General features: G+C 40.6%; 1 protein-coding gene across 1 annotated transcript in view; it reads right to left on the bottom strand.

Moving 5' to 3' along the window:
* Positions 1-17334, bottom strand: part of LOC104528219 (kalirin) — a 53364-nt gene that overhangs the window by 24957 nt on the left and 11073 nt on the right. Inside the window, exons 6-16 of the mRNA XM_010172157.1 lie at positions 17103-17169; positions 15727-15830; positions 13210-13279; positions 12546-12632; positions 11724-11816; positions 10602-10652; positions 10181-10258; positions 9182-9367; positions 5417-5588; positions 1232-1470; positions 82-329 (exon numbers count right to left, since the gene is read on the bottom strand). Of these exons, the coding sequence (XP_010170459.1) occupies positions 82-329; positions 1232-1470; positions 5417-5588; positions 9182-9367; positions 10181-10258; positions 10602-10652; positions 11724-11816; positions 12546-12632; positions 13210-13279; positions 15727-15830; positions 17103-17169 (1395 nt within the window). The remainder of the gene's footprint in view (positions 1-81; positions 330-1231; positions 1471-5416; positions 5589-9181; positions 9368-10180; positions 10259-10601; positions 10653-11723; positions 11817-12545; positions 12633-13209; positions 13280-15726; positions 15831-17102; positions 17170-17334) is intronic.

The raw sequence follows: 17334 nt of genomic DNA, 5'->3' as shown, positions 1-17334 counted from the left end.
TACCATTTGGGTTTATTTTTATTTTTTTTTTTCCTCAAAAAATCCACATAGTGCTCCCAGCGAAGCCAACATGGCACTTACTTGATGCTTCCGTCGCTATTATCTGTAGTGGATTTAGTGAGGGGAGCCAAGATACTGCCGGGAATCCATCCTTCAGCGGCTGGAGAGTGGTCATTTGCAGGCTGATACACCAGGAACATGTTCTGCTGGTTGACAGCAAGGATCTGAACCACCTCTCCTTGATTCACACAGATCTCATCCTCCTTCAGTGCATAGTAATCTTTAATCACCACCATGGAGGAGGTCCCATTGCACCCTCCCAAATCAGTCTGTGAAAACGGACACAACAGAAACCGGTGAGCAGGCAGTGCTGAGGAACCTGCCTTTTCCAGCAGTAATCCCACCACTTCATTTCCAGCCTAACTGTGCCAGGGAAAAAGGTACAAAACACTTAAAAGTATACATTGGTTAGAAAAGGATTTTAAGGATCTGAACAGCAGCGGTAATCTGATACAAACCAGCCTCCTATTTCATATTAGATTTCACAGCTGCTAGTGATGGTGCCCCGACCATGTTCTCGTTGATATGGTGTTACAGATGAATGATCTGAGCTGAGCCAAATGGGAGGAAAGACCAGTGAAGGCTCAACTTTAGAAGCCGAATGAATACTCACACATCTCATGAGCTTAAATGTAGGTCATATTGGAAAGTGGCTTTGGTCAACCACAGCCAGCAGCAGGATCCAAACACTACTGGCGGTTACTGACTCTTTGGTGGTTTGTGTGCAGTGCACATGCACCCAGATCATAACCTTCAACTGGTACCCTGCGAACTGTTACGTGGGAAAAGGTCTAAGCTCTTCTATACCATCAGAGCAGACCTCTTCAGGAATGGGTAGTTAATGGATATTAGAGAAGCCTGAATATCACTGCTGCCACTACTGCAAATGGATATTCAGTTCACCAGGTCTGCAAATACAGTACCCCAAAAACCACTGGGATCAGCGCTCCAGGCTCCACGGTCAGTCTCTGTCTCCATTTCCCAGCTGAAGTGCCACCTCTCTGGTTGCCAGACCTTTTGCAGTCTTAATCCCAAATCCCATTTTACACCATTGCTTCAGTCTGTTGATTCCTGTTGACCTCGTTAGCTGATAATTAAAGCTAATTTCACAGATCATCTGCGGTATAAGAAATGGGCTATGAGATCATGTTTTATCAGATGAGCTCAGTACCTTGTTTTGTTCATACTTGTCTCCGGGCTGTGAGTGTTCATACCCTGTGCTGCCATTGGAGGTAGATATCTTCAGGGGTGGGAGAGATGGGTTACGGCTTGTAGCCTTCAAAGGCTTCTCAGACCCTACTGGAACAGAAGAATAGGGTCTGCTGTTGGGCTGAGGGACCCTACCGGTCTGGGGCCTCAGCACTGCTGAGCTACTTTCTTTGCGTTGGTATTCTATGGGAGACTGCAGCGCTGCAAAAGAGGACAAGAATTAGCTGTATGCTGTCAACGACCTTGCAAAGGGCTGCAGAGAGTGTGTGGGGTGATTCAATCGCAACAGACAGGTTAAGTTGCAAACCAAATAGGAACAGGAGATGTCAACCATGGGTGCACACAGCGTGTTCATGGCTAGACAGGACACAAGCACATTACGTGGTACTGTGCATGAACTGAACACAGCACTCCAATGCTACTGCAAAGAACAGCTTCTCTATCCAACACAGTGAGCTAAAATATTTGCCCACTAAATATTTTTGGGCTAAAATATTTATAGCATGCATAATTGCATTCATTTTCTTTGAAATCACACATACTAATTGCATCTTGTAGTAAAGAAAAAATAAAAATGAAAGCCCAAATAACAGATGCATAGCTCATTTACAGTGAATTTTGCTATCATCAGAAAACACAGGTCAAGACCCATAAGTCTCATTTGCATATTCCCAAGAGAGTACAACTATTAAATACTCTTCAGACATGGCACACTCCAACTTGTCTCTCTATGTGCTTTCTATTAACTACTTTGGTTCAAGGAAACAGCCGGAAATGACCAGCAAGCGAGGAAGTATTGATGGCACGAAGACATTAATCACAGCAGTCCAGACCTCTCCAGCAAATACCCATAAGCAACATTAAACAGCTTCATAACCCTTGAAAAAAAGTCTGCTTGTGAGACTGTACATTCATAGTCATGGAGCGAGCTTACACTGGGAAAGGGAAGGATAAAAATGCTATATGGTAAAGAAATAAAGAATTTGTTGTGTTTGGAGAAGGGATCAGGGCTGGGACTCACAGTAAATGGGAAAGGGACAGATTTGCTAGGCTCAGACTCCCATCCCAGACCTATGGGTTTGGTTTTTGCATGTCATGTGTCTTTAACAGATAATTTATAGTCAGTTAATACTGCGTACATGCACCAGACTAAACCTACTGGAATGCAGAGAGACTAGTTTAGCAAGAGGCAGACAGAGGACATAGTGTCACAGCATCAGCCCAACCAGGGAACACAACAGAAGGAATGTCTTTCCCAACAAGAGGAAAAGGAAAGAAAACCAGAAAGGCTCAGCATCACACAGCATACTCTCTAGCATTCCCCTCCTGAGAAAGGCAGGACTACTCCAACAAGAAATCATTTAATAATAAAGAATAAGACACTAAAAAAAGAAATCAAGGAGGATGGTAGATCACCATTTTCTTCAAAAGGACACAAACATAGACCTGTAGCATTCTGGAAGACTACTTGACTCCAGAACCTACGCAGTGACCCTTGTCACAGGAGTGATTCCTATTTATGCCACAGTGATGACCAGTTTCACTCGCTCACCTCAGCTGGAGCTTAAATTGGTTTAGTCCTGCTGCAGGTCAGCCACTGAGGAGAAGGAAGGTTGGGGAGAACTTTGACAGTGATTTTTGACAGTGACTGTGACATTTTTCTAGTATATACAGTAAATTAGGCTGCAAAGTCTTTAGCAATAAGACCCAAATGAAGACCTATCAATCTATCTCAAAACAGTCTCTCCTACTCAGTGCTTTTAAAGGGTATTTAGCTGAGTGTCCACTTGTGACTACTTATTCCACTGTTAACTATCACAGCGATGCCTGGTTTCCAGCGTCCTGGTCAACATCTGTTAGGATTCTTACAGGCTTCTGGGAGAATCAGTGTCCATGTACTTGCATGCTTTCTCTTTCTCCCTCAAAACCCCCCAAAAAACATGATTTTAAAAAAAAGGTACAGATCAATGGCATTTTCCTTATGAAATACATCCATCAGTGAAATATTTTCTTTACAGCTTGCTTCTTAAAGAAAAGCGAAAGAACAGTCACTATAGCCAATCATTTGGTGCACAGTCTGTTTCTCAAGCTTAGCGGCTTTTGCTTTTCCAAGGAAAAATATGAAAAATATTACAGTGTAATGGCATCAAGTTGTATAGTCATGAACTGTGGATGCAAATACTATGCTCTGTACATAGCCCTGTACTCTTTAGGGCTTCCCTGTTGAACAGAGAAAATCAGAGACAGGTTGGGTAAGAACTCATGGGGAATATTTTGTTATTAAGTTTATGCAGCATTGGCTCAGTGTGGATTTAATATGATTTTAAAGGCAGAAAACATCCGCTTTAATGAAATGCAAAGCTAAAGAACGTATTTCAAGATTAGTCAGCCTCAATAAGATTACATCCTAAAAGCCACTTAAATTGTTCTGAACTGGACAGGCTCTACTGGATACAATATCGTTTTCTTGGATCTTATTTATAGGTTTAAAGTAAATCCTTAAGCCTGTGTTTTAATATAAATCTATTTTTACTTCTAGCTTTAGAGATACTGATGATTATGTTCCTAACCCATCAAATTCCTTGCTGGCCTCACAGAAGACAGGTTAAATAGGGGCTATGAAGATGCTTCAGTAGAAAAAGGGGCTCACAGGGCAGTAAGTCCTGGGAGGATAGGAGGGAATATATAAAAAAATAAAACCCTAATAAAAAGTATAAGGGACAGAAAACCTCTGCAGTAGTCTGTGGTGTTCTCACAAGGTTTAAAAAAAACTCTGTAGCTAACCACTGCTGGAACTTATTTTTATTCCAATAAGCCCTCATTCAAAGCTAACTGCACCAACATGAAATCATCAAGTTTTGGTACCAACTGGTCAAAACAGAGGACTCAAGACTCCTCATGTCACCGATGTATTTAAGGAATCATTTTACAGTGGTTGTATGAGGCCCTTTCAATTCCAAGTCATGAAAATCCAATATCAAGTTTTGGAATCACAGGAGAAACACAATTTCTCTTTTCAGTTCAGCCACAGTTCTTGAACTGTCACAAACAGCTTTTGCCTGTAACCCTTTCCCAGTTATATTTTGAAAAGTAAAACTAAGCTAAACTAAAATTTTAAAAGGACTACAAAAACTCTACAGTGAAGAAGAGGGAACCTTTGTTTTGACGTGAACTGACAGGGACTCTTTCAGATTTTGCAACAAAAAAATCCACAAACAGAACACCAAAACCCTGAAATCAAAAAAAGCTAACAGACTGTGCCAAGCCAAACATTTTGATTCAAGCAAGTAATCCTTATTGAACATGTATTAAGTTTTAAAATATGGAACTCTATTCTAACATAAACTCCATTAAACAACAACAACAAAATCTGTTTTGAAATGATTAGTGCAAAACAATTCTGGAAGCTTCCAAAGTAATGATTTCCACTTTGTTGCTTCCATACAAAGAGATACTATATTTAAATTTTTCCTTTAGTCCTAGTCTGGTTCCTCCTTTTCCCCTCACCCAATCATAAGCTAAAATTGTTAACTAAATTTGATTCCTCTGTATTTTGAAAATCCACACTCTTGTTGATCATGTGTGGATTTTGTTGTGAGTTTGTTTTTATTTTTTAAGAAACACAGTTTGATTTGAAATATTATTTCAAACCACCCTGAATCTATTCCTAAAGCAAAGCTGACATTATAGAAGGGCCCCTGTCCATGCACAGTTCCCACAGTTCCTACGAGAAACAAGCCCAGATGTTTCCTTGCCCTCTCTTTCATTTTTTGTTGAAAGCAGCTGCTGCCCTGCCAAATTTGTACCTGTAAGGTGGTGGATGGTGAGGCAGTCTTCTCCCATCCTTCACCTTCCCACCAGGGTGACCTGGCATGCAGGACAGAGATCTCTCTACAGTGGCACTGAGGTGGTCTCTTTTCAAAGACCAGCTGTAAATTATGAGAACTCTTTCTCCCACGTACTCTTGTGGCTACCACTTGACCCAGTGTTTAATGACAGGCAGGCTGGGCTCTATTTTTCTCCTTGGGATTTTCCTTATGAAAAGAAGTGGCTGAATGTTTTTCTTGTAGATGGAACAAAGACACAAAGATTCTAAATCCCATTTAGTGTCACAGTTTGGGAAAGAGAGCAAAGACCACATACATACCATTCAGGAAATCTCTTTGTGTGTCCAAGACCTGGTTGATGTCCTGTACCCAAGCTTGTTGAATTTCTGGATTAGCTGCCTGTAAAATGACTCTATCTGATGTTTCCCGGCTCATTAGAGCAAACTTGCAGGGATCATTGTCCACGTTTTCTTCAATGATAAGGTAGTTCATCTGAAACAAGCCAAGGTAAGCATGTGTTACATGGAGCATGAGTTAACATTACTCAAGAATCAGAATGAAATTGTTGTGAAAAGTTCCTGAAAATAACTGAGTACAATAACTGACTGTCAGATCATAATCGGCAGAATTTGACTCATCTAGATTTAGGCAGATAAATCTGAAGCTTAAATACAACGCTTAATAAAGCTCTGACAGATGTACCAGACATCCGCCTGCCTTGTCTTGAATTACAACTTCTATTTTAAGGTAACATAGACCTGTGCTAAAAATTCACTGTAACCCGTAAAATTTACTGTAACCTGAATTAAAATGTTCCTATTAAGATGTTAATAAAGTCTGTAATTCCTCCAATTTAAATAAGTGTTTACATTTCTTATCCTCCACGGGAAATAAAGTCTCAGAGGATTTCAAAAATGGAATGAACCGTGGGCAGAGACATACTGAAAAAAAAAGAGCAATTCTCCTCTGATGCTCTGGTACATCTTCTTATTTCTAGCAGATTACAGTCATCTGTGTGCAATCCCTTCATTTGACTGTAGTCAGTAGTCACAGATACTCTTTCTGGGAATCTCATGGATGGCAATTTCAGCTGCTGTCCTGCCCTTGTGAGGCTTCTGTTTAAGTGTACCCATTAACTTTAACTTTGCCTGAGTTATTCTTGTCTATGATAGTAAACAAGAATAGGCTGGCAAGACAAGAATAGTCTTTCCAACAAAAGTGAGAGAGATTCTTCGTGTCAAAGGTAGTCAGCTCTGAAGACTAAGGCAATAACGTCCCTCTAGGAGAGGTCTATCAAATTGCTTTGAATATTTATCAAGGTACAGAGAGATCCACTCCACATCTAAATACTGTCCAGCATTCAAACTGCAAGATGGAAGGAGCCTCTTCTTTCTCTTCTGGGGGTCCCTGTGAAGTTAGAGAGATAGGCAGGAACTCCTTTGACATGGAGACCAAGAAAGGGACAGACAGTGAGCCTGGACAGTGCTCTTCCTCTTGTTCTCAGTTCTTGCTCCTCTGGTTGATAGCCAAGGCAAGCAAGTCAATCCTGGTATGACTCCAGGAAAAAGACTTGTAGGTCACAATCCCTAATCTCCTATTTGTGTCTCAGGGAGGTGCATTTGCCAAGGCTATCCAGTTAGGTATTTTGAGAGACTGGAAGGTATCCAACTGAGAAGTATCCGAGAAGGGATGTCCTATTTCTGAATGCTAACTACCTCACTGCATAAAGAAGGGTTCTTCGCTAATGTAGGACATCTTGATGAAGCTTCTATCACAGTCTGAGTGTGAGAGACCTTGGAGAATAGTATGTGGGAGCCTCATCTCCCTGACAGACCAGAACAACTGCATTTGAAGTCATATGCACTTCTCACTCTAACAGAGAGACCTCAGTGCTCAGCAGTGGCTGTGACACAGAGGAAAGAAATGGGTTCTCTGGTGCTGGCTAGGTCCTTCTGCTGTGTGGGAGGATGTGACCAGCAGGAAAACAGCCTACATCTCTCAGGGAGTGTCTCCCAGAGAATGGGACAACCATGACCACAGGTGGTATCAAAGCTAGCCAAAGATGGCTAGTCAGTCCTGGTAACTGCCATGAAGATGGGTTCAATCTGCCCAGCAGGATCTTGTCAGCACTCAAACCAAGGTCAAAAAAACCTTGGTCCTAGCTGACAGCATAAAGCCTCCTCAAACTCTGGCTCATGAACTCAGACCAGATGCAACTTCTGGATGCCCACTTTTAGGGCAAGGTTATGAAAGACGGGTGATGAGGCAACCTGTTTATGTGACACCTTTGGACAAAATGCCTCTTGCTGGGGATTCAGCCAGCTCAGGCTGAGGCTCCACTGCAAGGTGAGGATACCTATGGCACAGAGAGGCAGGGAATAGTCATGCTATAGGGAATGGTCCTGCTCCACTGTGGGCCACAGCTCATCTCTGTGGGGAAAGCATGAGAAATGCAAAAGCATCCAGAAGCTGAAGCAGGGGCTGGGAGGCAGGGTGTGAGAGCGGCCGGCACACAGACACCACACTGCGGTGGGGGAGACGCTCATGGAGCCACGGGGGATCCCACACTTGCTGTAGGCACTCAACAAGAGAATGAGCTGTTTGCCAAATGGAAGAAAAGAGGAACTGGAAAGCTACCACACAAGAATTTTAAACTCAGGCAGTGGGAACAGCATTACTTTCATAGGCTGTTTAACTAGAAAAGCAACTCATACCCCTTGAGGCAAGCTAATTTTATTGACATTAGGGGAGATTTATTTTTCTCTCTTTATCTACAATATACAATTCAGGAATTGTTTCCTGCAGATAAAAGCCTCATTGTTATACATACAATAAACTGAAGTAAAAATTATTCATGTTATTTCCATCTCCAAGTTTAATAATGATTTAAATTAGTAATAAGATAAAATCAAAACTGATAATCTAAATCAAGATTACTGTTTATTTGTACAGTTTAGGTTTTTCCTTTACAGTTTATTATTTGGCTGGAAACTATGAAATACACTGACTTGCAAATGGATGCAGACTTTTCAGTAAATGCTGCAGTTTCTGTCAGCCAAGAAGATGCCTTCATTTCAGTAAATATGCTGTTTATAATAGGCCTGTTTAGTTATAGATGGTTAATATGCATTGTTTCACCTGATACTGTTCTCCTCTATTTCATATAAATGTACCACTTAAAATTTAGACCAAACACAATGCATTCTCCCACATCTCTCTTTAACCTGTATCTTTGCAAAGGAAATCAATTCCAGACTGGTTTCTCAGCTTTGAAAGAACAAGACATTCAAATGAACCAGTGCCTTTGCTTTTTCTGCAGGCACAGCAAAGGCTGTTCTATCAGGACATGTATCATGTTCTATCACTCACCTTCACTTGCCATTTCAGAGGTTAACTTTGCATTTGTTAAAATGTTAAATGAACATAAAACCCTTTAAACAAACAAATAAACATATAAGTATTTTACCTGGTTACTTTAAGTTTTTATTTTTAGTTCCAGACTCATAATCTGTAAAGATTATTTAAAACCAAAATTAATTTCTTAAAAATTTCTTTATAGTTTAGGTGGTTTTATAATTCCTCATAGCTGCAGTTTTAGAACTGTGTGTGTTTTTGTTTGTTTTTGAAATAGTTCTGTATTCTTGCAAAATTCACAGCCCTCCCTCCACTAGGGAGAGTATTTCCAGTAAGGTCACACAGAGGCTTAATATCAACTTATGGTTTAGCTTAAAATGACTGTTTTGGATACTATACCTTCCCCTACTTTTTATGATCATGCTTAAAAGCAACTACTGTATGCTTTCTTTGACTACTCCAAGCTTTGTAGCAATATTTGCTATCTCAGAGCTATGAACAACAGAGGACCTGCTCTGGCTTTATGCCTCGTAAAAATTTCCCAGTAAATTTAGACACCCAGTGGTTTATTTAGAAACAGTCTTAAACAGCTTCTGGTCCAGTGAAAGGACACAAATGTTTTCTGCAAATTGTTGTCCTCCTGTGACAGGATGGACCAGTCTTACAGTATAGAAAATTGGTAAGATTTACTTACGTGACCATCAAGCAGAATATGCCTCTCTATTTCTTACCTTTATGCTTTTCTTGAACATGTAGCCTGGCGTTAAAGATCCTTTTCTAAGGAGTTCGCTGAAGATAACTATTTGCTCAAAGAGAAATACCCTGCGCTCCTTTGGTCGAGACTGAACTCCAGAATCCTGCTCTGTCACATAGAAGGTGTCCTGCTGCAGCAGCTTGCCTTGAGCTGTCAGCTTGCCCTGAGAAGCAGACAAGGCACCAACATTACAAACCCTGACCCACCACCATCCCATGAGACAATCTGCTGTTTTGTGCAATCCAAGTTTTCCAAGCAGCACTGAATCCATGCCAGACACATCCCCTTTAAGTTATCAAAGCAGCAAGCAAATCAGGAGCTCAGTTCAAGGAAAATAACACAGGTTTTATTTGTTCTCATTGCCACTGATTGTGCGTATAAAATCAAAAGCAAGAGGTCTCAAGTAGAGTGTTTTGTACTTAATTTCAAACACAATTCCCATTATGTAGTTTGTTATTGTAGTGCCTTGGATTCCCTCTAGTCATGAGCTCTCCATCACCCCTTAAGCCAATAAGCAGTGACACAACACCTCTGAAGGTGCAAAAAACCAGGACCTACCTGTTTGCAGGAATGATACGATGTATAAGATAGCAAGACAAAATTGTCTTAATTTTGGAGATAAGACATCTCATCAGGACTGCCAAAGTCTACATTGCCTTAGTTACAAACCACAAGCTGTAACCTGTGGGGTTATAACTCACAGGTCCCCTCCCGGATGCTGCCAAACTCAGAGGGAGCTGTTAATGTGTTAATGCTAGGTGACCTCACTAATAGGCAGAGCAGTCTGGTTCACCGCTTACTTTGCTCTGGCAATAGATATAAGAAGTGTAATTTAGATTTGCAGAAGCTTTCACAGACCTCATATTTTGAAGAAACAATAAAGAGATTGTCACAAGTTTAGAGTGAGAGGTCTATCACCTTAGAAACCTCACCAACCTTGTCTAGTTTTTATTATTAGCAGAATGTAAATACGTACCTCAAAGCCTTGGAGACGACCCAGGTTCATCATATCATTGCAACGTTTTGGTACAAGGCACATTAATTCAACTGCTTTCTGTTAAGGAAAAAGGATGTTGTATTATTACAAGAGAATCAGAGGGTTTCTAAAAGCAAAGTGTCAAATAACAAACTTCAATAGCACGATCACTGCTAGCAGTTATTCACAGCGAGGCCCTCATGCACTGAAAATGTGTGGTAATGCCTAAAAGAGGACGGTGTTACCTACAGTGCAGGACTGCGCCTTCATCTTTTACATCTGACTTAAGCTAAGAGAAATACCACGTTTAGAATGCCAGTGGGATCTTCAGCTATTGTCAAAGGAACACTGGGGTTTTCATTCCTCCCTCTAAAGTGTCGTTAGATAACAAAGCACTATTATCCAGGACACGAACATGTACCTCTATATCGGAGCACTCCAGACCAGCTTTTTCACTGTACTTCAGGAAGTCCTGGAGAAAGCAGAAAGGTTTGCATTAAGGCACTTCAGAAAGAGAAAACAAAAGACACCAGTTCGAAAAAGAGTATTCAGCATGTGGTTTTCTGAGAAGGAACTTGCTAATATTAATAAATTCCTCTTCAGAGGTTGCTGAACGTTATAGCCACTTTGTAGATACGGAAAAGGGGTGTGGATGGTTGCTGGAAACATCACAGAAAAAAGACAAAGCTGGGATTAGCCCCTGGGAATGCTAACTTGGTCCCTGTCTTAAGCCACAAGACCACACACACTTGAAGATTTTTTCTTTTCCTTTCAGCATTTCAGGGAACATGCCGCTGTCTCTTTGCAAGTGTGCAATTATCAAACTGTGGGCTGACGGCAGTCTGCTTGAGACTACTTCAAAAAACAGAAGAAACCAGCTCAGAGCCCCAGTACTATTGGAGATTACAGGGTATGGTTCAGACACACCTAATTTTACATATTAGCTTGAGACCCCTCAGGATGAATTTTCAGAAATGCTGAGTAATTGGCACTGTGGATGAAGTCAGCAGAAACCAGAGGGGTCAGACTCCTTGGGAAAAAAATTACAGTGGGCTCCTCAAATTTTCTGACATCAGAATATTCTGGAAATAAGTTTCTCAAGTTAATTTGAAGAGAGATATTCATAACCAAAGGCTACAGTGTTTATTAGAATCATGCCATTCAGCACCAAAGAGAGGCTTCATTACCACTCCTGTGCATCTTCACTGCAATTTTTAAAAATTTAATGAAAGTTTGTTCTGAAACTTCAGAGGAAGAAAATTCCTACTTGAAGTTTATTCTTCTATAAAAAAATTCAATAGTAAATTAAAAAGAAATCTTTTGACTATCATCAATTGCAAACTACTCCCACAGATGTGGCCCACCTGATCTCTGGACATTTTCCATGGGACTCTCTCATTGTATGCCTGTGTATAAGCATAGTCCTCTTTCCTCTTAATTTTATGAAGTCATTCCTCAGTTAAAACTAAGGCTAATTTAAAATGATAGCATCTAATACAAGATGCAGACTATAGTTGAGTCCAAACTACATCTTTCCACTTACCTTCAGAAGAAGCTGATATTTAGTTATTCTCTGAATGGGTTTGATCAGAAAGTCACTGATGGTTAGCCGTTGGCTTATTTCCTGTTGAACCTCCTAAAAATTGAAGATTAAAAACAATTGCAAACAACCACAGAGTAAGACAGAGAACATGATAAAACATCTCAGCAGAGACTTAGTTCCATGGAAAGCTGGTCTGTTCTTAATCTTTCGTTTGCAAGAGGGAATTTTAGAGGATTTAAAGATCTGGCATATCCTATTTAGGCAAGAACTGGGTAAAAGTCATGACCGAGCTGGAAGGCATTGGAAAGCACAGGATCCCTTCCCCCTCTGAGCTGACCGAGCAGGACTGCATGCTCTGGAGACTGCTCTTTCCACTGCAGTGAGGATTAGCTCACAAACAAGTCTTGCAGAGTATGCCTCATGCCCTTGGGTGAAAAGAAACATCTTTCCTTTGTTAAACAAGCTTATTTCACATTAATATCTGAATGTGTCTAGACCTCTTGAAACAGACATAGTTATTGGGAATTTATGAGAGGCACCACCCAGCTCCAACAACTTTTACTTCCTCCCCGATTTGTAGGCTACGGATTAAAAAGTCTTATTTTATTTTGGACAGAAATCAATGCAGTTGTGGCACTCTGAGGGCCACAGGCAATTAGTACTGGATTAAATATTTATTAGAAATTCACCACATGAGAACTTGAAATAAATGAAATAACTTTTTTTTCCCTGTAGCAGAGACTTTAGCAGCATGTGCAATATCAGAATCTTCTAGAATTTGTTCTAGACAAAGCCCACAGGTCACAGCAGTGCCATGCTTACCTCAAAGTAGGCCTCGTACTCAGCAACAACATATTCAGATCGTGGCTTGTTTTGGCAGTATACCACATACATGTGTAAGCGCCGCTCCTGTGAAAGCAAGAGGCACAGCAGCCTTGTGAGATACCGGCCACCATTCTGTCCTGCTATTAAAAGCTGGCAGAAAGTTGCTAAGATGTTCTGTTTGGTCTTCCTTATTTTTGGTGTAATCAAAGATTCAGTTTGCTGAAGTAGGAAAGTAACTTGATAACTGGTTCTGTTCTCCACTTCTGCACATGAGGCAAGGGGAGGTTTCCATGGGAGTAATCAGTTAGAAATGTCATCCCCAGACTGCTGGGTCTGAAATTCGTTATCACGTTCCGCCCTAGCTAATATCACACAAACATGTCAATTGTAGCAGTTGGCAAGTACCTGCCATAATTATATTTTGTCTGTCCTAGGCCACACCAATTGTGACCCCAAAATAAGAAGTCTGAAGAAGGCAATGATTAATGCTTTAGTTAATCCAGCTGCTCACTGAAGATGCATAACCGTAAGGCTACTTCACATTTAAATTAAGTTTAGACATCTAGAAGTATCAAGTTGACACAAGTAGATGTTTTCAGAATGGAGCCATCACATCATAAATGACAATTCTACTAGAGATAGGTAACAACATAAAACTTACATGCTTAATAAAAAGCTGTGCTAAACGGTCAGGTTCTTGAAGACATTTTTCCAGTTCAGCCAGGAAAAAGCTGAAAGAAAGGATATAATCATTTCAGAATACTTCTTTAGGTCATCCCAGCAGCAAACTAGTCGTCCTTCAGATATATTGGTGCAATTTTAGCTACAGGATTCAATTCCAAATTAAAAGGTAAGCTTGGCTTCAGCCCTTAATGGTGGCATTTCTAAAACATTCGATGAGAGCTGTGAAATATGAAGATACTGTCTTGCAAACTGTCTGCTCTTCTTTACCATTACAGTGGTTTCAATTTTTTAGAAGTGCCAATTACTATCTAATTGCAAGAATTGCTTTCCTTCACTGAGATCTCACAAAGTAAAAGTTTTCCATTTACTAAAACACTTGTGAAAACTCAACATAAGCTTTACCAGGAGTTCACAGTTGCATGAGCAGATTTGGAGTACTGGTCAATGTGAAAGAGGTGCAGAAGTTTTTACATGAATAAACAAATCAACATATTTTTGCTGGTAGAGTTTTGGTACGTTCTGGTTTTCACTGTTTCTCATAATAGTAATTCATTGTAATTCATAATAGTAATTCATAAACACCATCTCTATCTTGACCTGCAGCTTTGGAAAGGTCTTTCATTCTAACTTGAATGCCCTTACCAAGAATATATTGCAATGCCTAAAAGTGAGTTAAAAGCAGCTAAACTAAACTTTAGAAATACTGGTAGCTTTTTGCAGCTCTTAGGCAAATCCTGACAATCTCCCTTTCCATGATCTTCATCTTTTTCACTGCAGGATTTCTGTCTCAAATGCCTCCACGGATTTGCTATAATAGTCAGATTTGGTGAGAGGCCATGCCTGCAATGGTCTGGTCCCAAGAAATCCCAGAACCTCAAAAAAAGATGCACATTGGACAGCTGTCCCAACTAGACATCCCTATGGCTACCATCAGATATAGCTGCTTCCATTAACTCAATCCTCTATAAATGTTAAATTCATCTGAATTTAAGTAGACTTCTTAACCCAGATATACAGAACTAAAAATAGGAAATCTCTCCCTATGTGTTACAGAAAACTCCTAACATCACATAAACAATGAATGACACTGGTAAAAACACTCCACTGCTGGCATCAACTTAATATACAGTGAAGCTTTTTCTGACTTTTTTTTTTGTGCTCACAAGGGCATCTGTCAGAACATAAGGACAGGCCCAGCCCATGAGATAAGCACCTGTGGGACATAAGACAGGAAGAACATTGTGTGTTTCGTGGGTGAGGGAAATCTCTAGAGCTGAAGGAAGATCCAGCATGGGCTCCATTGCTCAAGTCTGCACACGCGTGCTCAAACTGTAGTCAGTTGGAGCTGTAGAATATTTCTAGTGGCAGAGTTGAAATGATGACCATATTTTCCATAAGCAAGACACTGCTGCTCACAAAGTTACAGCAGAAAGGGCCCAGGGTTTGAAATTAAGCCTCGTGTTTCCACCAGCTTTTCAGAAGCTATTTGTATGAGGACAGAGTAAGATTTTCAAGGAGCAGAGTTCCTAATTAAGAGTCAAAAGCATCAACTAGGCCAAAGCATGTCCGAGCTTTCACATAAGAAGGATTTTGAAGGTATTTGCATTTTATCACCCTACAAGCCAAATATTACTGGTATGGTCAGCCTTCATCATCCTACCAGCTGCATGTGAAGATGTTCATGTTGCTGAGAACCACAAGACATAGGAAGGAAATCATGACTTGCCAGCATTGCTACTCCTCATCAGTGGGATGAATTTAGCCCACAGCTGTGACCCAACAAACACAATTATGGTAGCCTCAGTAGCTTTTTTGAGCATCCAGCAAGTACCCCACAAGTAGCAACTCTCTGGGAGCCACGCTGTGACTGCTTATGAGCAGTAGCTCAGGAGCTGTGGAGGGACCACAGTGATACCTCCCACTGAACCACTTGTGGCTCCCCAGCAAGGAATGGCACAGCCATTGGCAGCACAGCACTGACAGAGAAGACTCTTGTGTGCAACAACATTTCTGTCACACTGACCAGTACTCCTGGCATGGTGTTTGAGCCAGCATAAAGCTGTACCTGTGAGAGACAGCACCACAAATACCCTCCCATGAAGCCAGGCAGTGCAAAGCTACAGCCCTCCAAAGGTTTTTTTCACTGGGAAAAAGGATTTTCTGTAAGACCAATGCTTTGCATCATGCAGTTGTGCACTTGTTGATTGGGTAGACAAAGCCCTGTATCAGGACCCAGTGTATCATGAAACTGTGGCTAAAAGCACATGAATTGTAACAGGATTCAAGGTAGCCATGATCTGTGAAGTTATTAAGCAGCACTTACAAACCAACAGAGACCATTTAAAGTGAGGCAACGTCCTTTGGAAGTTCAGCTCTGAATGACCTGCTGATGTTCAATTAAAAGCAGCTTAGATGTACAGACACCATATACCCCAATCCTTTATGGACAAGTGGTTAGAAAGGCGCTTAAAAAGGAACTAAACCAAAAACTTACTCTTTATGCCAGTCATAGATCTGGTGAATATTGCCAAATACTATCTTGTCTTTCCCTTTCATATCTTCAGAAACTCCTTTTTCTTCTATCCTCTTCATGAAGCCCTTTAGGATTAATGATCAGTGATTAGCAAAATGTTCATTTGAAAGGGGAGCATAATTACACTCCTTTTTTTCAAAGAAGCGAAAGTTTAAAAGAAGTTTAGTGTCAGGATTTTTTACATTGCAAATGCTTAAAATACCTTTTGTACAATTTTAAGCCAGAAATCCATCTGGATACTTTAAATTACATAGTTTGTTTTAAAAAAAAACCTAAAGGATTTGTTCTGAATATCTACAACCCATTATTAGATGTCACTGAAGTCACAAGCGCAATTAAAAGATAGAAGTTAAACAAAAGTAGTTTATCAAGGTTTTGGCTTCTCTGGTAAGAGGAAGAAGCCAGAGTCTGCATGGAGTTCTTCCATTCATCACGTGGAGTATTTTGTGAGAGCACAAAGCCAAGCAGTAAGTTTAAGAGTCACATGAACAGGATTTCTCACACCTCCTGAGAGTTTCTTTATAAGCCTTTGGAGCACTGCAGCCCTGTCAGGTTTGCCAGTGGTGCATGATACAAACAGAAGATAACACAGAGGTCTTCAAGTTGGAAGCTGTTGAAAATCACTGTTAGATGAGCTGATAATTCTCCTTGGAATAGCGAATGCCAAAAGCATTGCTAAAAGCATTGCTAAAGCACTGCTTCAATCAAGTGGCTCTAGCTCTGAGTCCTTCCTGGGAAAAAAACTGGACCTTGTATGTGAGTTGGCTCTGACAGGTGGTCCCCACGGATCAGATAGGTCTTTAAAAGCTGAAGCTTAAAAAACTATGATGGATTTTTAACAGAAAAAACCCAAAGCTTTTTTTTTTTTCCCCCAAAACAAGAGTCCACAGGCCAGCTCCACAAGATCCAAACCCAGCTTCTGGAAAGGTACTCAGACACAGGATTTTAGTCCAGGTGCAAACTCAAGTAAAGTATGTGTTATCATTACTCAACATGACACCAAGAAAAACACAAAATAAGTGACAGGAGCATAAGTTATTCACCACCATTGCTCTCGAGGCTGCATTACAGCAGACAGAATTTGTCACAAGCAGGGTAGCCAAGAAAAACCTTTGCACACTGGAGCTGAAACCTAAAATACAACATTTGTTAGATGGAAACAAAAATAGTTTCCAAAGATATTTCTTCTTGTTTCTGTCAACATGAGAAGGGGACCATGGAAGCACAGTGCAAAATAAAGCAGTTTGTTTCTCGTGCTGTATTTTGTGTTGTCACTTTACAGCATGGTGCTTTTTAGTGGGAAAACATTTTGCATAGCAGGATTTTCTTCAGCTCACCTCCACAACAGTTCCCAAGTCTTTGACGTAGTCTTTTTCAGTCTGTACCAGCTCATTTAAGACAAACCTAAATTAAAACAGAACACACACATATTTGACCATATTCCTTGATGTTACTGTTTGTTCCCTGTACCACATATTACTTCACCATCACTCCAGGTCAGGTAACACAACTCACTCGTCACTCACTTACAGCTCAGTGGAATGTAAATGACAAAAAAGTCACGTTTCA

This window comes from Antrostomus carolinensis, unplaced genomic scaffold (genome assembly GCF_000700745.2).
Source record: "Antrostomus carolinensis isolate BGI_N321 unplaced genomic scaffold, ASM70074v2 scaffold13557, whole genome shotgun sequence".
NCBI classification, from domain to species: domain Eukaryota; kingdom Metazoa; phylum Chordata; class Aves; order Caprimulgiformes; family Caprimulgidae; genus Antrostomus; species Antrostomus carolinensis.
The sequence above is the reverse complement of the archived record's forward strand: the minus strand, read 5'-3'. Positions and strand labels throughout refer to the sequence as shown.